Genomic DNA, 22,348 nt, shown 5'->3' on the forward strand with positions numbered 1-22,348 from the left:
TCGCCACTTCGAGAATTCACAAATATTTTGACTATAGTGCTTCGTATTTGCGAATAGTGTTGATCGCGAATACTCTAATCGCGAATTTATCACGAATATCGGCACTTAGCAACATCCCTAGCAACCAATAGGAAAGTTGCCTACCCCTTAGTGTTGATCGTGAATATTCTAATCGCAAATTTTTATCGTAAATATATTACATTGCCGATTTTTGCAATCAAGTAAATAATGACTGGAGATCAGGAATTCTCAAATTTGCGTATTTATGGCAAAAAAAGTCACGAAATATGAATATTTGAATATTGCCTATGCCGCTCATCACTACTCGTCGGTACAGCTGTAAATCACTGCTATACATAATATACAGTATTTCAAAACTGGAGACCTGCAGCTTCCACTAGGGGGAGCTCTGTGTAAAGGAATGTATACAGTTACCGTAATAATCTCTTTGCATGAAACTCCCCCTACTGGTTGCATGAAAAATGAGTGTTTTCATGTCTGGAAGAGAAGAAGTTAAGCGCTGGGCCCCTTGAGCCCTGAAGCAGTCACGTGGTCTGGAACCACTGAAGGTACACCACTGCAGAAATAGTAGCAGAGCTCTGCTGGATTTCTATGAGATCCAGCAGCACCATCAGCTAGGTGGAGGTCTTTCACACCTCAAAATGGTAGGTTGTTTTAAATGAAGATTATTCCGAAAATTCAAAAAACTCATTTTACTTTTAGCAACCACAGGAACAATATAAAAAAGCAGGGTAGATTTACAGCAAAGCTTCGAGAAGATGTCCAACATTATCTTCACAACTGGTTTATGGATAAAGTGATAAGAAAAGCTCAGGCCACATCTGTAGAAGTATCATCCAGAGTCCTGTAAGTCATCCTATGTGACGAGTCCTGGAGCTTCTAGATGTTCTTATACAGACTGAAGTATCATGTTCACTACGATTACCGTAAATGGCCGTTCTGGAGTCTTCGCCGAGGAGCATAGTCAATAATTCAGCTCTAGAAAAAGAAGAAAAATCAATTGATATGAGATCACCGTCAAGACGAAGTGAATCGAACACAGATATTGACCTGCTGGGAAGGCTACCATGTCTGCTCATTATTTCCATAAGGCCCCATTCACATGATCGTATCCATTTTGCGGACCACAAAATAAATGCCCTATCTTTTGCTTTATGTCCGCACAGACCCAGAAGCACAAGGCCGCCCTTGAAGTTAATGGGTCCACACTGCGACGTGGGGTGCACACAGCCGATGTCCATGTTTTGTGGATCCTCCTTTTGTGGTCTGCAAAATGGACACGGACATGTGAATGGACCCTGAAGGGGTCTTCCGTAACTTTCATATTGATGGCCTATCCTCAGAATACGTTACCAATATAAGATTGCCGGGGTCCAACATTCAGCTGTATGAAGAGGCCGTGTGAGGGCTTAGTCCTCTTCCTTGGTCATAAGAGGTCACATTCATCGGTCAAATGGCCTAGGTGCAGCTCAGTCCCATGCAAGTGAAGCTGAGCTACAATACCAAGCACAGCCGCTATACAGTGGATGGCGCCTTGCTTGGTAAGCTGCGATGAGGCCACGGCACTCACCAGAGCTCCGGTGAGCAACATGGCTTCCTCAAGATTGTGGGGGTGCCGAGAGCCATCAATATGAAAATCACAGAAAACCCTTTTAAGGTATCTTCATAGGGTTCAAAGCTCCATATTCTGATGCAGATCTTCAAGACATGGAGTTCAATGATTCTTGCTACTGACTACCACCAATAATGGGAACGTAGGAGATCACTATAGACTGCTTATTTATTGAGCTCAATTATACACTGTAAGCAGTAAGCTCCTAAGCTCCCCCCAGTGGTGGCCACAGGTAGTGAGAAATCAGTCATTTAAGTCGAGCTTTCGGGTATCGACTACTAAATATACATAATTAAAAAATAATTGGCACAGACTTGGGGGGAATTAATCATTCCTTTGGTGCCAGAATTCAAAACGTTTTTCATTCTACGCAGCTCTCATCACTTTTATGGAAACCAAACCCAGTATTTACGGCTTCCTGAAGGACTTTCCTAAAGTGTTCCTGCACTTTGATGTCTCAGCGACATAGTAAAGGGTTTGATCAACGGAGGTCCAAGTGCTGGCACCCCTGCTGACCCCAAGAACGAGAAGAAAGAAGCGCTCACACCAAATGCTCTCTCTCCTCTCCGCATGAGGATGGGCTCAATATAAAGTGTAGGAGCTCGCCTCCAGTCCATCTCTCGCAGCGAGGACACACAGCACTCTGTATGAGCTCTTCTTTCTCCTCCTTCTAGTGATTGTTGGGTGTCTCAGCGCTCAGATCACCACTAATCAAAACCCTTGATGTACAGGGACACATTAAACTATGTACTGAAACCAGTCCCATCTTGTGCTTGGCGTACACTATATAATACATCTCTTTACCTGAGATGGTTCCTTATTGTCCATCTCGATAGGTTCCTGGTCTGTGATCCTACAATACTTCTCTTTAATCCTGGAAAATATGAAGACAATGATATGAATGTTCTGAGTGCACTTATGTGTCAGGTGTAGGAAAAAATCCAGCACTGGCGACCGGATGCTTTATTTACATGCAAGATACAAACAGATAAAAATGTTGACGCGTTTCGGACTACACTAGCTCTATGTCAAAACACTCAATGGTTAAAATACACATGTGAGAAACACTGAACCAATGGAAATCACAGCACATCACTGATTGGGTAATAAGGAACAATTTGGTGGAGAACTCTGGAGTGGAATGAATACAGAACAAAGGAAAAACATTCACACTGGAAAACAAAAAACGTAATAAGGACAAAATCAAACTAAGAAACAAAATTACACTTTAGTACTTAGATGCTTTGAAACCCTCAATGAGCCAATAATGACCCCCGCTGGAAGCTAGGAGATTCAAAGCGTGCAGATACTAAAGGTAATTAATATCTGTAATAATAGGATAGAGCATAACGTCGGGAACACACAGACGGTGAGTCCTAACTGGAACCTCGCCCGCTTTCCCTGTCTATTTGCAGTGCAAGCCCTAGGCGGCAAGTCTGCAACTGGTTGACCTTCCCTTCTCAGCTAAACTGCAAGACAGACACACACAGAGACAGAACAACACCGAGACTGTGTCGTATGGGAATGGGTCAGAACCGGAGGGACAAAATAGTACAAAATCGCAAGACGAAGGGTAGTCACAAAGCCTAGCCAAAGTCAGAACCAGACAGGAAGCACAGTACCAAAACACAAGACAGAGAATGGTCAAAGGCAAGCCGAGGTCAATAACAATAATACCAGTCCACACGCATACAGAACCACAACCAAGAGCACCGCTAGGGAGTCTGAAGCTATCACAGGCACTGGTGTATGGCCAGGATGGAGTTTAGATAGAGCGCCGGGAGACAGGATCAGAACCTGATAGGTGCTCCATTAGTCAGACACAGAACACAGAGACAGAACAGCTGAATGATCAAGCACCGCTAGCCTCCTCCAGCACAGGTCCGCTGTGGAGAGAAACAGAGCATTGCGTCCTGTTGTTAGGGACTCTGTCGCGTCACCAGGGGGTGTGGCTTCGCAGCCGAGATCTTGCCGCTGGAATCCGGACAGGTAAGTTTGTGACATTACCCCCCTCTTACGAGGGGCCTCTGGATCCTCAACCTGGGGAGCTCGCTTTAATGGAAATTTTTGCATGGCTAGGAGTATGAACGTCCAGAGCCGGCATCCATGTTCTCTCCTCACGACTATACCTCTTCCAATGGATTGACAAAATTAGAATATAACATCCTGTCTTTCATTTAAACCCTTCGGATTTCTCATCTGATCATCACTGATGACGTCACAGCGCCCGCCCAGCGTTCACACATCAGCAAGATGGCCACGGCAGCCTCTTCGCGGTCAGCCGTGATCAAATTAATTTGTTACCACAAAGTGCCAAGAAATTCAGGCTTGTGGCGAATCAAATCTTTCCAAATTCCAGTTTGTTAACTTTGATTTGTTCAACACTAGAATATAGCATTAGTTCATATGTTCTATGTGTTTGCAGAGTGCTGTTGCATTGTGTTTGCTTGTACTTACTGTATTGTCAGCCATGGGGAGGCGAACCATCTCTTTATTTTACAGCATGGGCTGAATAGTGGCAATAAAGGAATCCCCTAACACAACAGTGCCCTAAGTAGCCGCCTACTTGGCCTACCTCTCATCCTGGCCATGGTTTGTTGTGTCTTTTGTTATGATGGAAAGTTTTGAATGACTCCCCCCAGTTTTTTTTTTATTTGTGACTAGAGTTGATCACGAATATTCGAATTTCAAATTTTTATCGCGAATATAGGTACTTCGAAAATTCGCGAATATTTCGAATATAGTGATATATATTCGTAATTTCGAATATTCGCTATATTGCTATATATTCTTTTTTTAGAATATTACGAATATTCGAAAAAGCGAAGTTATAGCAATATAGCGAATATTCGAAAAAAAAACAAATATAGAGCAATTTAGCTAATATAGTGCTATAATCTTCTTTTTAATAGTTGTAATTTTTTTTCCAATCTGAACTTCAGATGAGAAAAAAATTACAACTATTAGACAAAGAAGATTATAGCACTATATTAGCTAAATTGCTCTATATTCGTTTTTTTTTTCGAATATTCGCTATATTGCTATATATTCTTGTTTTAGAATATTAGGAATATTCGAAAAAACAAAGTTATAGCAATATAGCGAATATTCGAGAAAAAAAAACACGAATATAGAGCAATTTAGCTAATATAGTGCTATAATATTCTTTGTCTAAAAGTTGAAAAATTTGCAATAAAAATTTGAAAATTCGAATACGAAAATTCGCATATTACACGATCATTACCTTGCCGATTTTTTGAGTAAAAAAAATCGTAGAATATAATGAATATTCGAATTTGAGAATATTCGACTAATATTCTATGAAATATTTGCGAAATATCGCGAATTCGAATATGACCCCTGCCGCTCATCACTATTTGTGACCATCACTTTTAAGGTATTAGTTAGCAGAGGGGATTCCTCTGTTCAGAATGGTCATCTCTCGGCCAAAGTGGAGAGCAGTTATGAAGAACATCTCTCACTCTTTTGAGGACCTATCCTGTATTATACAAATAACACATTGATTGAAATGGACAATGTGTAATGCTTCAGTTCACCTGTGGTGGTGCTGCAGGGAAAGCCAACTCTTACTGCCAGGTTTCCCTACAGATCACAGATGATCAATGTAGATCCAAGCAGGAGGAAGCTTTGTGATCTGCTTTTTATCATGTACAGTGTCCGACTGCGGTGTCTAGGGCCCACCGTATGGATACGATCAAATATTACCTGCTCACATAGCAGCAAGATGATTGAATATGGGGGTCCCTGCGGCAACTTTGAGAAGGTAGGTCCTGGGGAAAAGAGGACACTGGTAGCTTTCCTCTATACCTAGAAGTCATCTCAGCTCTGATCAAGCTGGGGATTTTCTTTAATACTCTATGAAGTTTTTTTTATAAAAACATAAGCTGGTTGAGGTGCTGTACATCGAATATATATATACTGTATGTAGTACAGTAAGTCTACTGTGCTATGTGCCACTTGTGCAGGGGTGGGAGACTAGGGGCCCACCTTGCTCAGGGGCCCACCAGGAGATTCACTTGTACCCCTGTGGGCCAGTCCGAGCCTGGTCATGTAGTTATAAAAAGTAGGGAGAGAAAGACACTCAATAAAGTGAACAATAAACACATAAAGAATGACATAATATTACTTACTTCTCCCAGTTCAGAAGTATAATGATACCGGAGACCAAGAACAAAATACAGATGATAGCAAGCCAGGAAATGACCTTATAGGCTGGAGACTCTCTTTCTATTGGAAGAGAAGAGGACAACAAGGTTAGCTTGCTATACGGTCATCTGGTATGCACATCACAGAGGCAGGCTAGTAACACATGTGGCCGTCAATATATAATCTTCATTTATACTGCATACAAAGATAGAGGGTAGAATTAAAAATAAAAAGCCACAAATGCAGAATGAATCATCAGACTAGAGGTTTGCAGATGTGATAAGGTAAGTACATTTCTCCCCTGCAAAACGGAAACTGGACGGATCCGTTATGCAGCCCATAGACTTCTATTATGACGGCATGCCTCTAAAGACATTCCGTTATGCATTCCATCATAGAATTGCGTTATGGTCCATGGTAACAGAATCCATAACGCAATTCACCTTTTACCAGTAAACGAAGCGTGAACGAATTTCAAAATATGAGATTTGCTCATCTCTAATAACAACGATCGACCATTTACTGTAATAAGCCGATCGGCACTTGTATTAAGGGGCGTTATTATTATCATCACACGTCCCCAGTACAGTTTTCATATAGTCTGCGGCACACCACCTGCTTCTGGTGACAAACTATTTTTTTGGTGACTGCATACAAGATCATTTGTGAGGTGATCAGTGGGGCATTTAGACAGGCTGATGAGCGGCTGAAGGGACATACTTACGAAGTTCATTCCTGATTACTGGCCCTTGCAAAAGAGCCTAAAGAAATCCCCAGAATTACATTGGGATTCACAACATACCAGTAGCTCGCCTTATTACTGTTGTCCTAGTGCATAAATCTCCGAAAAAAGGTTTGCAAATTAGATTTACATGGAAGTTGTACCCATGATGTCTAGAAAGATCATCAGAACAAGTCTAAAGTTGGCCCACGGACACGTAGACAGACTCCAAGAAAGCCAAGAACAGCTTTTCACCAGGAGGAACCTTATAAGAACCATAAGGTATAGTGGTGGAAATGTCATGTTTTTGACATATTTCTCACTAGGATGGCCTCTCCTGCTCATCTTTACAGAAACCAGAAGATACTTGAAGATAACATGGGACCATCCATCAGCCAAAAGTGACCTTGTAACAATGACCCGAAATATACCACTAAATCCATCAAAGCAGAGCTGAAAATACAAAATGGAGGGGTGTTAACATTTCATTTCTAATATAATGGACTGTGCGTCCAGCATTGTAGGACCTAAAAAGCCTCTTTGTGGGGGAATGGAAAAATGTTCTCCCAGCTGAAAAAAAAGAGACCGGTAGACAATTTTAAAGCACATCTGCTGGAGGTTGTTTCTGCCCAAGGGACATAGAACCAGTTATTAGAAGAAATGGAATAGCTTTGATTACTTTTTGTTTAATAAATGATTGCAAATTGTAATTTTATTTTATATTTTATTGTTCCATAAATTAATCTTTATGTATTGTTTGAACGAAGATCAAATATAAGTAGGTCTACGTAGGATGAAATGGTTTCCAGGGTATTCATGGAATGGTCATCACTATCAGTTCTAACACCGGTTAGACGACTCGAGGGGCTGCCACTGCTGCTTTTTTTGTTTGTTTAACAGGCACCGTGCCCAATATTTTGTAGTGGTTGTGTCTGGTACTGCAGCTATTCTAAAGAAAGACCATCTAAAAGTATTGGAAACCCCCTTTAACATACAAAGAAAGGCTTTATATTGGGTGGAAAACTAAAGTAAAATAACCTACCTGTTGTATTGATGTCTATCGATGAACTTGCTGTTCCCATTGTATTATTAGCTCTGCAGATATAACTCCCATAATCCTCCTCCGTCAAGTCTCTTATCTCCAGCCGTAGATGATTATACGATGTAGAAGTCCAGTACTTATGTCCTCGGTCAGCCTGTCTTATTGCTGAGCTGCCCAAGAGTAGATTGCTCTTGTAAACTTCAATGATGGACGGTGGGTGGCTGTCCACGCTGCACAATATGATTCCATTCTTTCTTTCATTAGTCTCTAAGAAGGACGATATCACCAGATTCTTGGGGCCATCTGGAATATCACAATACATTGTATCAGGTGCAAGTATTTGCCATTGCCAATATTAATATGGTGCATACCAAGAAATATTTTTATTTGAGGCAAGCTAAGGGCTCTTTCACACTTGCGTTCTTGTCTTCTGGCATAGAGTTCCGTCGTCGGGGCTCTATGCCAGAAGAATCCTGATCAGGATTATCCTAATGCATTCTGAATGGAGAGAAATCTGTTCAGGATGCATCAGGATGTCTTCAGTTCCGGAACGGTACGTTTTTTGGCCGGAGAAAATACCGCAGCATGCTGCGCTTTTTGCTCCGGCCAAAAATCCGGAACACTTGCCGCAAGGCCGGATCCGGAATTAATGCCCATTGAAAGGCATTGATCCAGATCCGGCCTTAAGCTAAACGTCGTTTCGGCGCATTGCCGGAGCCAACATTTAGCTTTTTCTGAATGGTTACCATGGCTGCCGGGACGCTAAAGTCCTGGCAGCCATGGTAAAGTGTAGCGGGGAGCGGTATACTTACCGTCCGTGCGGCTCCCCGGGCGCTCCAGAGTGACGTCAGGGCGCCCCAAGCGCATGGATCACATGATCGCATGGATCACGTCATCCATGCGCATGGGGCACTCTGACGTCATTCTGGAGCGCCCCGGGAGCCGCACGGACTGTAAGTATACCGCTCCCCCGCTCCCCCGCTCCCCCGCTCCCCCGCTCCCCGCTCCTACTATGGCAACCAGGACTTTAATAGCGTCCTGGCTGCCATAGTAACACTGAAAGCATTTGGAAGACGGTTCCGTCTTCAAATGCTTTCAGTACACTTGCGTTTTTCCGGATCCGGCGGGCACCTCCGGCAACGGAAGTGCACGCCGGATCCCAACAACGCAAGTGTGAAAGAGGCCTTATAATCCTTAAAATGTAAATCTCAAATCTGGTAAATCAACTCTACCACATGTACTGATGGTCAACTGAAGGAGTTTCCTTTCATTGGCCACTATTTATTACATTTGAGCACTTTCACCCTGTGGCTGAATATTTTAAGCTTCTAGTTACAGCTTGAAAGTTTGGGGCCTGAATGCAACCAATACTGCCACTCTCTCATGATATTTATAGCAAACCTAAGTCAACAAGGCCAGTTTGATGCCATTGGTATCTATCATATGTTCCATGCTGGGAGCGCGCAGTGATGTCATCATGCTTAGCGCAAGTCCTTCAGCAGGTCTTTTTCAATCAAGAGAGGGGCAAACTGCCTGTGTGAGCAAGTGGACAAGATGAGTATTTTTTTATTTATTTTTTATGTTCTTTGTAAGACCACTCCAGCCGCCATTTTAGGAAAAATGATTTGTTACCACAAAGTGCGAGGAAATTCGGCTTCGTTTGCAATCAAATTTTTCCTAAAATTCAAACCGAATTCCACTTTGGATGCTTCGATTTGCTCAACACTATTCAATAGTTGCTTTAAAAGTTTAACACTAAATTATTGAACATCTCATGGATGTCTCTGACATGGCACCACACTATTTTTGCTATATGTTCTGTCCCCAGATGCAGATCCAGTTGTTTCTGTGTGTTTATCAGTTTGACATTGCATTACCTGTGTTGTAATTCATTTGCATTACATTGTATGGTAACAGCACCATCTACTGATGAGTTCATGTATTTCATCCAGCCTGTTTTTCCCTATGCATTATGGAAGTCCCATTGTGGGTAGTTCCTGGTTCTTTCTAGTCTTGTGCTGGTACAGCAAGCAGCAACCATCTTATGTCTCAGGAGCCACACTCTCTCACTGGTTTTCCTGCCTCATTATCTGTTTTTAAGCATTGTCGGTAAGGACACTATCTTGTGACATTTACTGTATATGTTTCTTGTACCTGATAGATCATTACTATTGTATTACCTCATGTACTGCGTGTATAGCAGATTATTCTGTGTCTTATGCCATGTACCATGGATATTTATGTTCTAAAATACTACTGTTTTATTCTGTGGTTTCACCTTTCCTGTCAATCTACTATCAATAAAGAGAAAGTTAAAGTGAAAGTTAGAGTTATGTTACGAAACTCTTTTACCCCGCTACAACCTGTTAAGAGCGTTTACATTGTCATCTTGTGAAATTTTACGTCACATCCTCACTTAGGTGCATTATAATCCTTGTTACATATGTATTGCTGTAATTTCTATGTACACCGACAGATGGCAGCAATGTTTAGCAGGTACTTAGTTCAGTTTAGTATTTCTAAACTGGAATAGTACATTCCAGTTTAGCTCCCCCCTCTGTGAGGTGTGGAATATCCTGCCTCATGGGTGGAGAGAAAGTTAGGTTAGTGTAACCCACCCCCTGCTAGAGGTAGGGTGTGCTTGTAGAAGCTCCCAGATTTAGGGATCCAAAGCCAAGATCTTGTCTTGGTTGAGACAATTGATCATCATTCCCAGCCTGAGCCATGCAGCCTCAGCTGGTAGAAGCAAGCAGCCACCTCCAGTATTCCAGGAAGAAGCATACCCTGTGAGCACAACAGTGAGTACCGTCCAGAGACCAGGAGAAGCCAAATTCCTCCTCAGCTAGTCAGTCCTCAAGATAGCAGAAGATAGCAAGCGCAGAAGATATAAATTCCTGCCACATTACAGAGCCACAAGCAGACGACTTATCCTGCAAAGAGCTCTAGGCACATGATAGAAGCAGAAGATAGATTCCTGCCACACGTTGCCAATACCTGCTGGGACTTCAGACTATTGCTGTATCTCACATGGATTACTGCTGCAACAAGTAACGTCAAGTTTGAACTTTATTCCAAGTCTGGATCTGCATTATTGCTGCAAATCCCTCAATTACTCCTACTAGCAACACACTCATTTTATTGCAAGTGAGCCAGGATCCAGGAGTCCACTGTTGACACTATTGCCATCACCACACAGAGACATTATACCACTCTGGCATTCCTAACCTGGTACGTAAGTTACAACACCTTAAAGGGCCTTGTGTTAGTACCCTGCGAACGCTGCAATTGGCGTCACGAACAAAACTATAGACTATTAAACCCATATCCTGACCCACTGCATAATTTGGAGTCCGTGTAACTGCACCCACGGTCCGGCTCATTGCATAAGCAGTACAGTTTTCTCTACCTATCAAGACAGAGAAGGTTTAGCTACATGTCAGATTAACGTGTATGAGGACAGTATACTATACATCATGATATCTTTCTTTATAAACAGAAGCTGTCGATGAAACCATCAAAAGTGAAGAGCTTTAACGTAATCACGGTAGAGGTTTTCTTTCATACACTATGATAAAAAAAAACGTACATAGTATACTTATTCCAACCAAGGGGGAGGCCATGTTCCCTCTCCAGTGATTTGCTAGACAGTGGTAAGAACCTGTTTCTGAGCTGGACACATTGACCAGTACATAAGTCCTCTCAGGACCTTCATGAAGCCACTTGTTATTCTTAAAGAAGGTGTAGGTTGCATTGGTCGTCCGGGGAACCTCACAAATAAGGGTCACAGAGTGGCCTTCATATATCTCCTCAGATGGTACTACCATCAGCCTTGCACCTGTAAAATAAGCCAGGAAATCATGCATGTAAAAAACGATTTATTGTTGTAAGGTGTGATTAGTGGGCAGTTTTCTAGTAGTTATATTCTTATATATAAAGCGCAATATTATAGTAGTTATATTCTATTTATTATTTTTCTGGCTGGAATCCACATTCTGCTGCTTCGGTTTGCAACCTTTCTGTGCCAGATTACAACCAACAGGAGCTGGCAAGCTCCGGTGTTTCTCTTTGCAGTATAATTGGAGTTACAGTTGATTATTTACACATGTGGCTATATTATAGAAGATAGTTTCTTTTAAATAGGAGGCAGTAAGGTAACGGGTATAGTGTTGCCATGGGGACTAAACATGTTATAGTAATTATTTAAAGCATGTACACCAAAGTTTTTTAACAGCACATACAGTATGTACATAATCAATCTCTACTCACTTTGTACTATGAATCTTATGGATTTTGCCAAAGTCCCAAGAGAATTATGAGCCTGACATGAATATTCTCCTTGGTCTTCTCTAGTGAGGTCTCCAATTTCTAACTTCAATGTGTTATGAGAAGAAGACAATTTGAGCCGTTGGGTAGAATCCTGGAGACTGGAGGAGCCTAATGATTCCTTTCCTTTCAAAAGATACATTTGTGAAGGAGGATTGCTATCCACAGTGCATAATATTACTCCTAGTTGTCTTCCCTGAAGCTCTAAAAATGAAGTTAGGGACAAGTTCCTTGGCGGATCTGTTGAAAATAAGATAATCAAACGGAATGTTTAGGAAATCTGTATAAGTGATGAACAACTAAATTATGAAAGAACTAGATTAGGACTTACTTTCTCTGATACTATTGCTTCACATTAGGGTTCTTTTGTACGAAAAATGTCTTACATTAGGGTGGCTTTGCAGAAAGTTAAGCTGACCATACATTTCAGAAAGCTATTGGCTGAACTCCTATTTCTCCTGACCACACCCCTCATACACTTGCTCTGTAAGAACAGATGGATCGGTCATGTTGAAATCCAACTGTCTAGTCCTTCTTTTCTCAAGCATCTGCCATTAGGTGAGAATCGGGAGGACCCCATACAAAATAGAGGGTCAGTGGCAATCATTTAATGGGTATGGCCATTTTAATGCTTTAAGATTATTTACAACCTGATAGATTATTTTTGACACAGTTTTAGATGTACCCTTTGAGCCTGTGATATTTCAAAATCATGCTTTAATTAAATAATTAATATGGGTCTAGTGTTCACAACAATAACATCACTAGTCATCGAATTAAGAAGCAACAACACAGCCAAACAGAATGATCTATGGCACAGGCTATCGAAATTATATTTATCCCAAAATAACTTTACAAGATTGTAAGAATGGCACATACAGTAGCACATACACTCTGGCCTCCAGATTGATGACCGGCTAGGAGGCCTCCACCTCAAAACTTTCCAGCCAAGACCAATTCTTCTGATTTGGTCTCCAGCTTGATGACCTAGGAGGACTCCACCACAAAACTTTCCATCCAAGACCAATTCCTCTGGTTCTTAAATTCACAAGCAGAGAAAAGAATTCCCTGTGGATCTAAGAAATCTTTAAACTCCTTGCCTCACCTTTTATCTTGTAGGCTGCAGGCAAATGTTAGTTTAAAGTCCTACTATACAGTACTCTTTCTTGCAGGCTGACCATTCAGGGTAGCCATTCTTTATATAGGTAGGGCATCCACTGCTCATCTTTGGGTCATCAATTGATTGTCTAAAGCAGCTGCTTGCATGGATGTCTCTGTACTTTCACCATTTTTTTTTGCCTCCACCAACCTTAATCAATGGATAAATCAGTTTTCAACCTGACCACCATTAATACAGAGTATCTATGGATCATCATTAGAGATGAGTGAAGTTTTGAAAACGTTGATTCAGCTGCTTCACCGAGTTTCACAAAGAAATTCGCTTTGTGATGTATTACTTCGTCACGAAGCGCATATCTTTGTAAGTATCTGGATCAATGATGGAGAACGGCAATTGCGCCGCCACCTATCATTAAACCCCGCAGTTGCCATGTTCATCTCCGATCACCGCATCTGAGATGAAAAATGAGTGCTTTCAGGAGTTTAATTTAAAAAAAAAAACTCATCCATTTGAGCAGCCATTTTTATTGAATATATGTCACTGCGCACAAGATTTCGCTCGGGATCTTCAATCAAGATGTCCCCGGTGGCCTCTCTGTGCTCAGATGAGGTATGTTTTTTTTACGCCAGTTCATGGAAAATTGATTCGTTACCAGGCTTCACAGTGAATCAAAATGTTCCTGAAATTCTGATCGAAGTTCACTTCGGATACTTCAATTCGCTCAACACTAATTCTCATATATATGTCCCACATGGTTATCATCTTTGAACACTTTAGACTAGAAATCCATTTCGATTTGTGGTCATCGTGACTGTATTTTGACTTTTTTATAGTGAGTATGCGGCACCGCAGAACAGGGTTTTAAAATGATAATTGTTGTAATGTTGTATTCTTAAGTAAAATGTTCTGATTTACTGTATTTGTATCCTTAATAGGATTGTATAGACATCTAAGGATAGTAAGTCAATTTGTTAATATATACAGTATATACGAGTATGAAAAGACTCAGAAAACCGGAAGAGTTCATTTCACTGCTTCTAGACCCCAACAAAGTTTTAATTAAAGCCCAACCAACATTTTTCGAATAGTACAGAAAAAGTCAAAAAGATAAGGTAGAGTACACCAACTTACATAGTACAGATAGAGAGACCGGTGGAGATGTTTTGGAGCCTTGTGATTTATGGGCTGTGCAGGAGTAAGACCCAGCATCACGATTACTTACTGCTCCAAGCCCGAAGGAGCTCACGCTGACATCTTGGAACCACCTACTGTTCTTGTACCAGGTGTAACTAATTATTTCTTCAGGGTTATCTAAAACTTCACAAGTCAGTGCGACTATCTGCCCTTCTCTTACTTCTGAGGACGGAGTGACAAGAACATGGACTTCTGCCAAAAAGTATAAAGATATACGATTAACAAAGAGAGCAAACATCAGGAAACTGGAGTAATAGTAAACGAGACTGTAGACAGCAAAATGATGAAATTTAACATTAGACTAATATGGAGTGCCGTCAGCTCGACAAGATGGAAACATTGGAGAAGATTTACCATTACTGGTATTTTTTCAAGTCAGTTTTTCTTGAATTTTTTCCAAGTGTATCAAATTTCGCACAATTTGTTTGATATTTTTTGTGCATCTCTAAACCTTACATTTTTGTCTAGCCAATCCTGGTTCTATAAAAATGTTGCATGGACATATTTCATGTGTTACACCGTGTGGGAGTCAGAGCTGAGCTGATGGGTATCCATTTCTTCCCCTTCTCCTGCGGGCAGCAAGTTCTTATTACTGTATTTTCTGTACTGTATTTTACTCTTACTGTTTACTCTACTCATTTCACATCAGTTTTTTGTAAGCACTGCACTATTTTTGTGTATAAAATATTCACTTTATTATTCCGCCTTGTTGCATTTAAGAATCCATAGCCTGAACGTGTGAGTGTTAGTGTTGGGCGTGAGTATTCGAAAAGCGAATATTAATTGCGAATATCGGCACTTCAAGAATTTGCGAATATTTAGAATATAGTGATATATATTCGTAATTTCGAATATTCTAGATTTTTTTTTCATCAGTAACCTCCCTGATCACTAATATATAGTCAGACCTGTTAAAATGTGAAATTGCACGTATTGCGCCAAAATATTCGCATCAATAGTGCCGATTTCGTAATCGCGAATATATTGGAGCACTCTCTCTGCATATAAAGCTATTGTAATGTTCTGCCGTGCCAACCATTTTCTCCAGTCTCAGGAAACTTCTAGCAGCTTAAAAAATTTAGTTATAGTGACCCACGCCTGTATTTCACGCGCATTACGCGAATATTACATTGCCTTTTTTTTGCGATCAAGAAAATAATCTCGAATTTGCGAATATATGACGAATATTCTACCAAATATTCTCGCATTATCGCAAATTCGAATATTGCCCCTGCCGCTCATCACTAGTGATTGTGCGATTGCTTGTGAGCAGAACATTTATATGTGGCTTTTGCAGTGTTTCCAACTTACGTCAAAGTCGGTGGCGGCAGCTGGTGTTTGGGGTGTTGGGACTGTGCATGTTTGGGAGTGATCTATGCTCGCTCTATGGCCTGAGTGTGTGGTGTGTGCGGAGTGAGAGCTTGGAGGTAGTCTGGCCCCTGACAGACCCATCCCTGGTCGTGGAATGCGTCAGTGCGTACGTAACAATATAAATAAATTTGGTATTGTTGTAATCATACTGATATGCAGAATAAAAGTTATCATTTATACCACACGGTAAACAACATAAAAATAAAACCCAATAATCAATGATAGAATTGCAGGTTTTTTCATGCAATCACACACCCCTCCCCCCACCGCATATTGTTAAAAATGGTTTAAATTAAAAACACAAGCCCTTATATGGCTATATAGATGAAAAAATGAAAAAGTTATGGCTTGTGAGATGCAGTTCCCGCGTTTATAGCATGCTGTAACTTCCTGCTGGTAGAGGGAAAGAAAGAGCTGCCTAATTCAATGTCCAAAACAGAAGAACTCACAGAAGCATACCAGTAAAGTAAAAAGAAAAAACTTGTGAATTTTAGACCAAGGGCAAAACTCTCATACAAACTATTGGCATAAGGGAAGGGTATTTTTTTTGTGTCTGACAACCTTTTCATAACTTTAGCTGATCTTAGTTACCTTCCACATTAAAGATAACGGAGGCTTGGTTCCTTCCCAGGGTGTTCTCGGCAGTGAAAACATAGCTTCCTTGATCAGTGGACTTGATGTTTGTGATTTCCAGTCTCAACATGTCTGGTAAGAAGTAAGCTTTCATCCTTTCGCTGGACCTTCTTCCTTTGGTTGAAGAAGCTATGAGTTGTCCATCTTTATACAAAGACAAATCTGCTGGTGGATTACTGTCAACGCTGCCTAGAATGATGGCTACCTTGCTGTGCTCCATATCCAAAAATGATTTTATGTCCATGTTTTTTGGAGGATCTGTACAGAAAAAGTGAGAAATCTACAATGGGTGTACATATACCAACAGCAGCCATAGCACTTCCCTTGGGGCCCAGAGGTGGAGAGGGCCCAAAAAGGTGCAAGAATATTGTACCTTTCTGTATGGAACAACAATATGGCAGCTTTTTGCTATAATGTGGGTTTTCAGATTAATTGTGTGTACACATACCTATACTTTTTGCTGCTTACACTGCTGTTTTCATTTCGTTATTTTGCCATGGGGCCCCATTAATTATAGTTACGCCTCTGATATCTACATTTATGCTTTATAGGTATGTGGAATAGCTATAATTTGAAGTACTGTATTACACTTGCCACCTCAACCAATGCATACTTACATAGAACATTTAAGGTAACAGACTGGGAACTTTTAATTCCGTGGTGGCTCTGAACACTGCATTGAAAAGATCCTCTGTCCTCACGGGTCACATTACTGAACTGCAGGATCGTTATGGAACCTACTGAGTACTTGATGCCATTTTTATACCACGTGTACGTCACTGCACTTGAATCATCAGTAGTGACTTCACATGTCAGGTTCACAGCCTGTCCTTCTTGAACCACTGATGAGGGACTGATCACAATCCTGGTGGCTGAAAACAACACGAGAAACTGAGAGAATAAGAAACATTTACCTTGCAGATCACATAATATCAGCTCTATACTTATAGGGGTTTTCTGATCTTATAAAATATATGATAAAAGGTACCTAAATGTGTCTGAATGCTCACCACATGACAGCACCATATCTCACAAGTATGTACATTTATTTTCATGCTAAGCCCTGTGCAGCACAGTTGTTTTTATGTTACCAGTGCTTGCTCTGGACGATAAATAAATATAGTGAAAGAGCCTTCCACTGGAAGTATTTGCCATATACATCTGGTGGAAAGTTTGGACATGAAGTGAACCTTAGATCAGATGTAATCAGATACAGACTGTACATTAGCAAGTGATCTCTGCACACATTTTTAAAAATCAGAAAAACACACCTACTACATAAATGTATAACTCAGCTAGTAAGCACACAATATTCTAGGCTATAATAATCTACTTCTGATCTTTTAAAGTTAAAATAATCTTTTTTCTTTCTGCATTTTCAAACTGGCATTAGTTAAAAATGCATTACAGCAAAGCCTGATAAGTAAAGACTACAAAAAGATAATGTAAATGTAGATTAAACCTCAAAATAACAAAAAAGAGAGTTAACTGTAGTAATGGTAATCTGCTTTATTATTTATAACAATGTGGTTGTGGAACCATTGTGTTAACTAAGGGATATGGCTTGGGGCTACACCTAATGATGTTATCCTGGAAGTCCCCTCATATTCAGCCTTTAACCCTCATACAGGGATCTAGATTTAACTGTAGGGAATTTACAAAGCCCCTACCATTTGGAGTAGTCTCTGTGTGGTTAACAGTTGACCCACGGGGCCAGTGATTATTTAGCATAAATCAGAGCGTGCATAGAAAGCTTAACAACGCTGGGTTTCTACTCCTAATAGCTCGAGCTCAAGAGAGCCATGAGCACGGAGCCTGTACAGTGACATACAAAGCCCCTATGGATCTGTGTTATAGGCACTCAGTGTGCCACGTATGGTGCCATCAGTGGCATACACAGGCACTATATGGCTCTATTGACTGTCAGCACTAGTGCCTTTCGGCAATAGAATGATGGTTTTGAATATGACTAAGAATATCTGCATGGGCTTCCTCTGTTTGCTCTGATTTTGCACCGCACACAGACACAAAACGTACTGACAGGCTAATTGGCTTACTATGAAATTTGTCCTTATGGTGTTTATGTGAGTATGAGGTCCCCATTTGGGACAGTGATGATGACAATCTCTGTATATCACAGCACAATATGCTGGCTCCATATACAGTTGCAAGAAAAAGTATGTGAACCCTTTGGAATGATATGGATTTCTGCACAAATTGGTCATAAAATGTGATCTGATCTTCATCTAAGTCACAACAATAGACAATCACAGTCTGCTTAAACTAATAACACACAAAGAATTAAATGTTACCATGTTTTTATTGAACACACCATGTAAACATTCACAGTGCAGGTGGAAAAAGTATGTGAACCCCTAGACTAATGACATCTCCAAAAGCTAATTGGAGTGAGGTGTCAGCCAACTGGAGTCCAATCAATGAGATGAGATTGGAGATGTTGGTTACAGCTGCCCTGCCCTATAAAAAAAAAACACACACACCAGTTCTGGGTTTGCTTTTCACAAGAAGCATTGCCTGATGTGAATGATGCCTCGCACAAAAGAGCTCTCAGAAGACCTACGATTAAGAATTGTTGACTTGCATAAAGCTGGAAAGGGTTATAAAAGTATCTCCAAAAGCCTTGCTGTTCATCAGTCCACGGTAAGACTAATTGTCTATAAATGGAGAAAGTTCAGCACTGCTGCTACTCTCCCCAGGAGTGGCCGTCCTGTAAAGATGACTGCAAGAGCACAGCGCAGACTGCTCAATGAGGTGAAGAAGAATCCTAGAGTGTCAGCTAAAGACTTACAAAAGTCTCTGGCATATGCTAAAATCCCTGTTAGCAAATATACGATAAGTAAAACACTAAACAAGAATGGATTTCATGGGAGGATACCACAGAGGAAGCCACAGCTGTCCAAAAAAACATTGCTGCACGTTTACAGTTTGCACAAGAGCACCTGGATGTTCCACAGCAGTACTGGCAAAATATTCTGTGGACAGATGAAACCAAAGTGGAGTTGTTTGGAAGAAACACAGAACACTATGTGTGGAGAAAAAGAGGCACAGCACACCAACATCAAAACCTCATCCCAACTGTGAAGTATGGTGGTGGGGCATCATGGTTTGGGGCTACTTTGCTGCGTCAGGGCCTGGACGGATTGCTATCATCGAAGGAATAATGAATTCCCAAATTTATCAAGACATTTTGCAGGAGAACTTAAGGCCATCTGTCCACCAGCTGAAGCTCAACAGAAGATGGGTGTTGCAACAGGACAACTACCCAAAGCATAGAAGTAAATCAACAACAGAATGGCTTAAACAGAAGAAAATCCGCCTTCTGGAGTGGCCCAGTCAGAGTCCTGACCTCAACCCGATTGAGATGCTGTGGCATGAGCTCAAGAAAGCGATTCACACCAGACATCCCAAGAATATTGCTGAACTGAAACAGTTCTGTAAAGAGGAATGGTCAAGAATTACTCCTGACCGTTGTGCACGTCTGATCTGCAACTACAGGAAACGTTTGGTTGAAGTTATTGCTGCCAAAGGAGGTTCAACCAGTTATTAAATCCAAGGGTTCACATACTTTTTCCACCTGCACTGTGAATGTTTACATGGTGTGTTCAATAAAAACATGGTAACATTTAATTCTTTGTGTGTTATTAGTTTAAGCAGACTGTGATTGTCTATTGTTGTGACTTAGATGAAGATCAGATCACATTTTATGACCAATTTGTGCAGAAATCCATATCATTCCAAAGGGTTCACATACTTTTTCTTGCAACTGTAAGTAGATGGAAACAATCAAATTTATTTCTATTAGGAAAAAACATTTTTGAACTCTAAAAAAGAGCAGGAAAAGAGAGAAAATGTATAGTAGACTATCATACTCTGGGCAGTAAAGTTGATTGTTGCTCTTGACTCTCCAACGGAATTGTTTGCTACACAAAGATATGTTCCTTCATCCTCCAGCCTCACTTCACTGATCTCCATCTTCATCCTATTTCGTGAAGAGGATACTCTTATGCTGCCACTCGGGGATTCCTTGGAGTTTGATGACCATACCATCATCCCTCTGAAGAACAAAGCGAAGCTGGATGGTGGGTCACTGTCTACTGAGCACTGAATGATGCCAATCTGGTTGTTCTGTGCTTCCCAAAATGATGACATTACTGGTGTTCGTGGACCATCTGAAAAACAAAATATTTCCTCTAGAGCTGTGCATTTGTAAATGCAAATTTTATGTTTTAGAATACAGTCTTTTAGGGCTGCCATCCATTCATTAAAACCCGAGCAAAGATGTTATATTTGCTAGCTTATAGGTCAATATCAACTGTATCTTGGACTTTACTACCTCAGCATAGATATTTCTCCATAATCAATGAAGATTCTTGAAACAGTTCCTAGTTACGTGGGGGAGAGCACCTCTGGAGAGCCAATGGCTGCTGACTGAGATCAATCACTGAATGGTTAGTTATGATAGCTATGGCAGGAACAACTGTTCTGCTGTATCTCACCAAAGAGTGCAGTTTAATATTTGGCTTGAAAATTTGGGACCTTTTATAGATGTGTGAAATTTCTAATTGTTAGAATTCTGAGATTGAATCAGTTAATGAATCATTGTTTAGAAAATTTATTTTTATTTTGGATTCTTTTTGTTTCGAACATTTAGATTACATAAAGTTGGAAAATGCTTAATCAATGCCCTTACTTACAAGACACATGAAGGAAGACTGATGGAGAGACACTGCTGTCCTCAGTTCTCTGCACAACACAATGATAATACCCAGTGTCACTGCCCTTTGCTTGGTCAAACACCAGTGAGTTGTCTCCTGTCTTCTTAAGCCACTTGCTGTCCTTGTACCAAATGTATTCGGTGTCCTCCAACTGCGACTTCAAAAAGTTACATGTCATAGTCACCTGGGAACCTTCCCAAACTTCCATAGATGGAGATACCAGAACTCTTGCAGCTAAAAAGGAAGTAACATGTTAGTTTTCACATATTAAATTGAAGTCTACTATAGCCACCCAGTGCCCTTCTCCTTGATATTTAACATGACTTTAGATAGCCACCACTAATGGCAACCTTACAGTTCCCATAGGGTTGATTAAGTGAATTCATACTTCTCTTTAGTAGCTAAATATGGATTGAGGCCAAACACCTTCATTAGCTGTTGGTAGAATTCCACTTTGCCGACAGCTATGCTTCTTGAGTTCCCCATGCACATACATGCTCAGTTCAGCCTCCCCCTATGAAAAGAGGGGAAAGAGCCATCCCTAGACACCCCTGGTAGTGGCTTATCTCGCATTTGAACAGACACGCCCAATACTTCCGTTTCCAAAATCTTGGAAGAGCGTCAGGCCAGCCAGATACACAGTTTTGGCCTAAATAGACACGTTCATATGTGTGGACACTTTTAGAGTAGCAATGCCAGCATACTTGTACATAGACCATAGGGCTTATCCAGAAGGCAACCTACCAATGTCGGTTCAGGCCATTTTACTGTCTTATTCTTATACAGAAAGGCCCAGTAATCGCTTGCCCACCTTTGTCCTCATTCCTTGTAGGAAAAGCTAGTTCCTCACTCTTTTATTGCTAACTTTACAGAGGAGGCTGTTTGCAGGTGATACATTGAATGAGCATACAAGACATGAGGAGACCTCGAGCTTTACAGTAGAACTTACTCTGCACATTGAAATGCATTGATTGAGAAGTTGATCCAATGCTGTTTTTGGAGGTACAGTTGTATTTTCCTTCATCCTCCAGCTTTAGATTCTTAATATTCACAGTCAGCTCATTACGGGATGACGTAACCTGGTATCGCTCATCTCTCACAAAGTCCTCATATCTGCTGGAAGCAACCAATCGGTCTTCTTTATAAAGGGACATTTCAGCAGATGGGAAACTGTCTACAGTACACCGAATAAAGGCGGATTTTCCCTCTGCCGTGTCTTGAAAGGACATCACATTGAGATGCCTTGGTCCATCTGTGCAGTGAGAGAGGAGGAAAATGTATCTGTTGTTAGAAACAGATTCCAAGTGGTTTGTATTAAAAATCATGGGTATAAATAAAACTCATACGTTAAATTGTTTTGTGCCATGTCATTACTATTGGACTTCAGGATAAAACGAAAAAAAATATC

At 40.8% G+C, this 22,348-nt stretch overlaps 1 protein-coding gene across 2 annotated transcripts in view; it reads right to left on the reverse strand.

The window, feature by feature from the left end:
* Positions 1-258: 258 nt before the first annotated feature.
* The window catches only part of SIGLEC1 (sialic acid binding Ig like lectin 1), a 111,429-nt gene continuing 89,339 nt past the window's right edge, over positions 259-22,348 (reverse strand). For both annotated transcript variants that reach the window (XM_040419376.1, XM_040419377.1), the window contains exons 11-22: positions 21,890-22,192; positions 20,920-21,174; positions 20,095-20,394; positions 16,822-17,076; positions 16,163-16,462; positions 14,138-14,392; positions 11,830-12,126; positions 11,150-11,398; positions 7,564-7,866; positions 5,785-5,881; positions 2,438-2,507; positions 259-999 (exon numbers count right to left, since the gene is read on the reverse strand). In XM_040419376.1, the coding sequence (XP_040275310.1) occupies positions 994-999; positions 2,438-2,507; positions 5,785-5,881; positions 7,564-7,866; positions 11,150-11,398; positions 11,830-12,126; positions 14,138-14,392; positions 16,163-16,462; positions 16,822-17,076; positions 20,095-20,394; positions 20,920-21,174; positions 21,890-22,192 (2,690 nt within the window). In that variant the 3' untranslated portion in view covers positions 259-993. The remainder of the gene's footprint in view (positions 1,000-2,437; positions 2,508-5,784; positions 5,882-7,563; positions 7,867-11,149; positions 11,399-11,829; positions 12,127-14,137; positions 14,393-16,162; positions 16,463-16,821; positions 17,077-20,094; positions 20,395-20,919; positions 21,175-21,889; positions 22,193-22,348) is intronic.

The sequence above is a fragment of the Bufo bufo genome, chromosome 2 (assembly GCF_905171765.1).
Source record: "Bufo bufo chromosome 2, aBufBuf1.1, whole genome shotgun sequence".
In the NCBI taxonomy this organism is placed as follows: domain Eukaryota; kingdom Metazoa; phylum Chordata; class Amphibia; order Anura; family Bufonidae; genus Bufo; species Bufo bufo.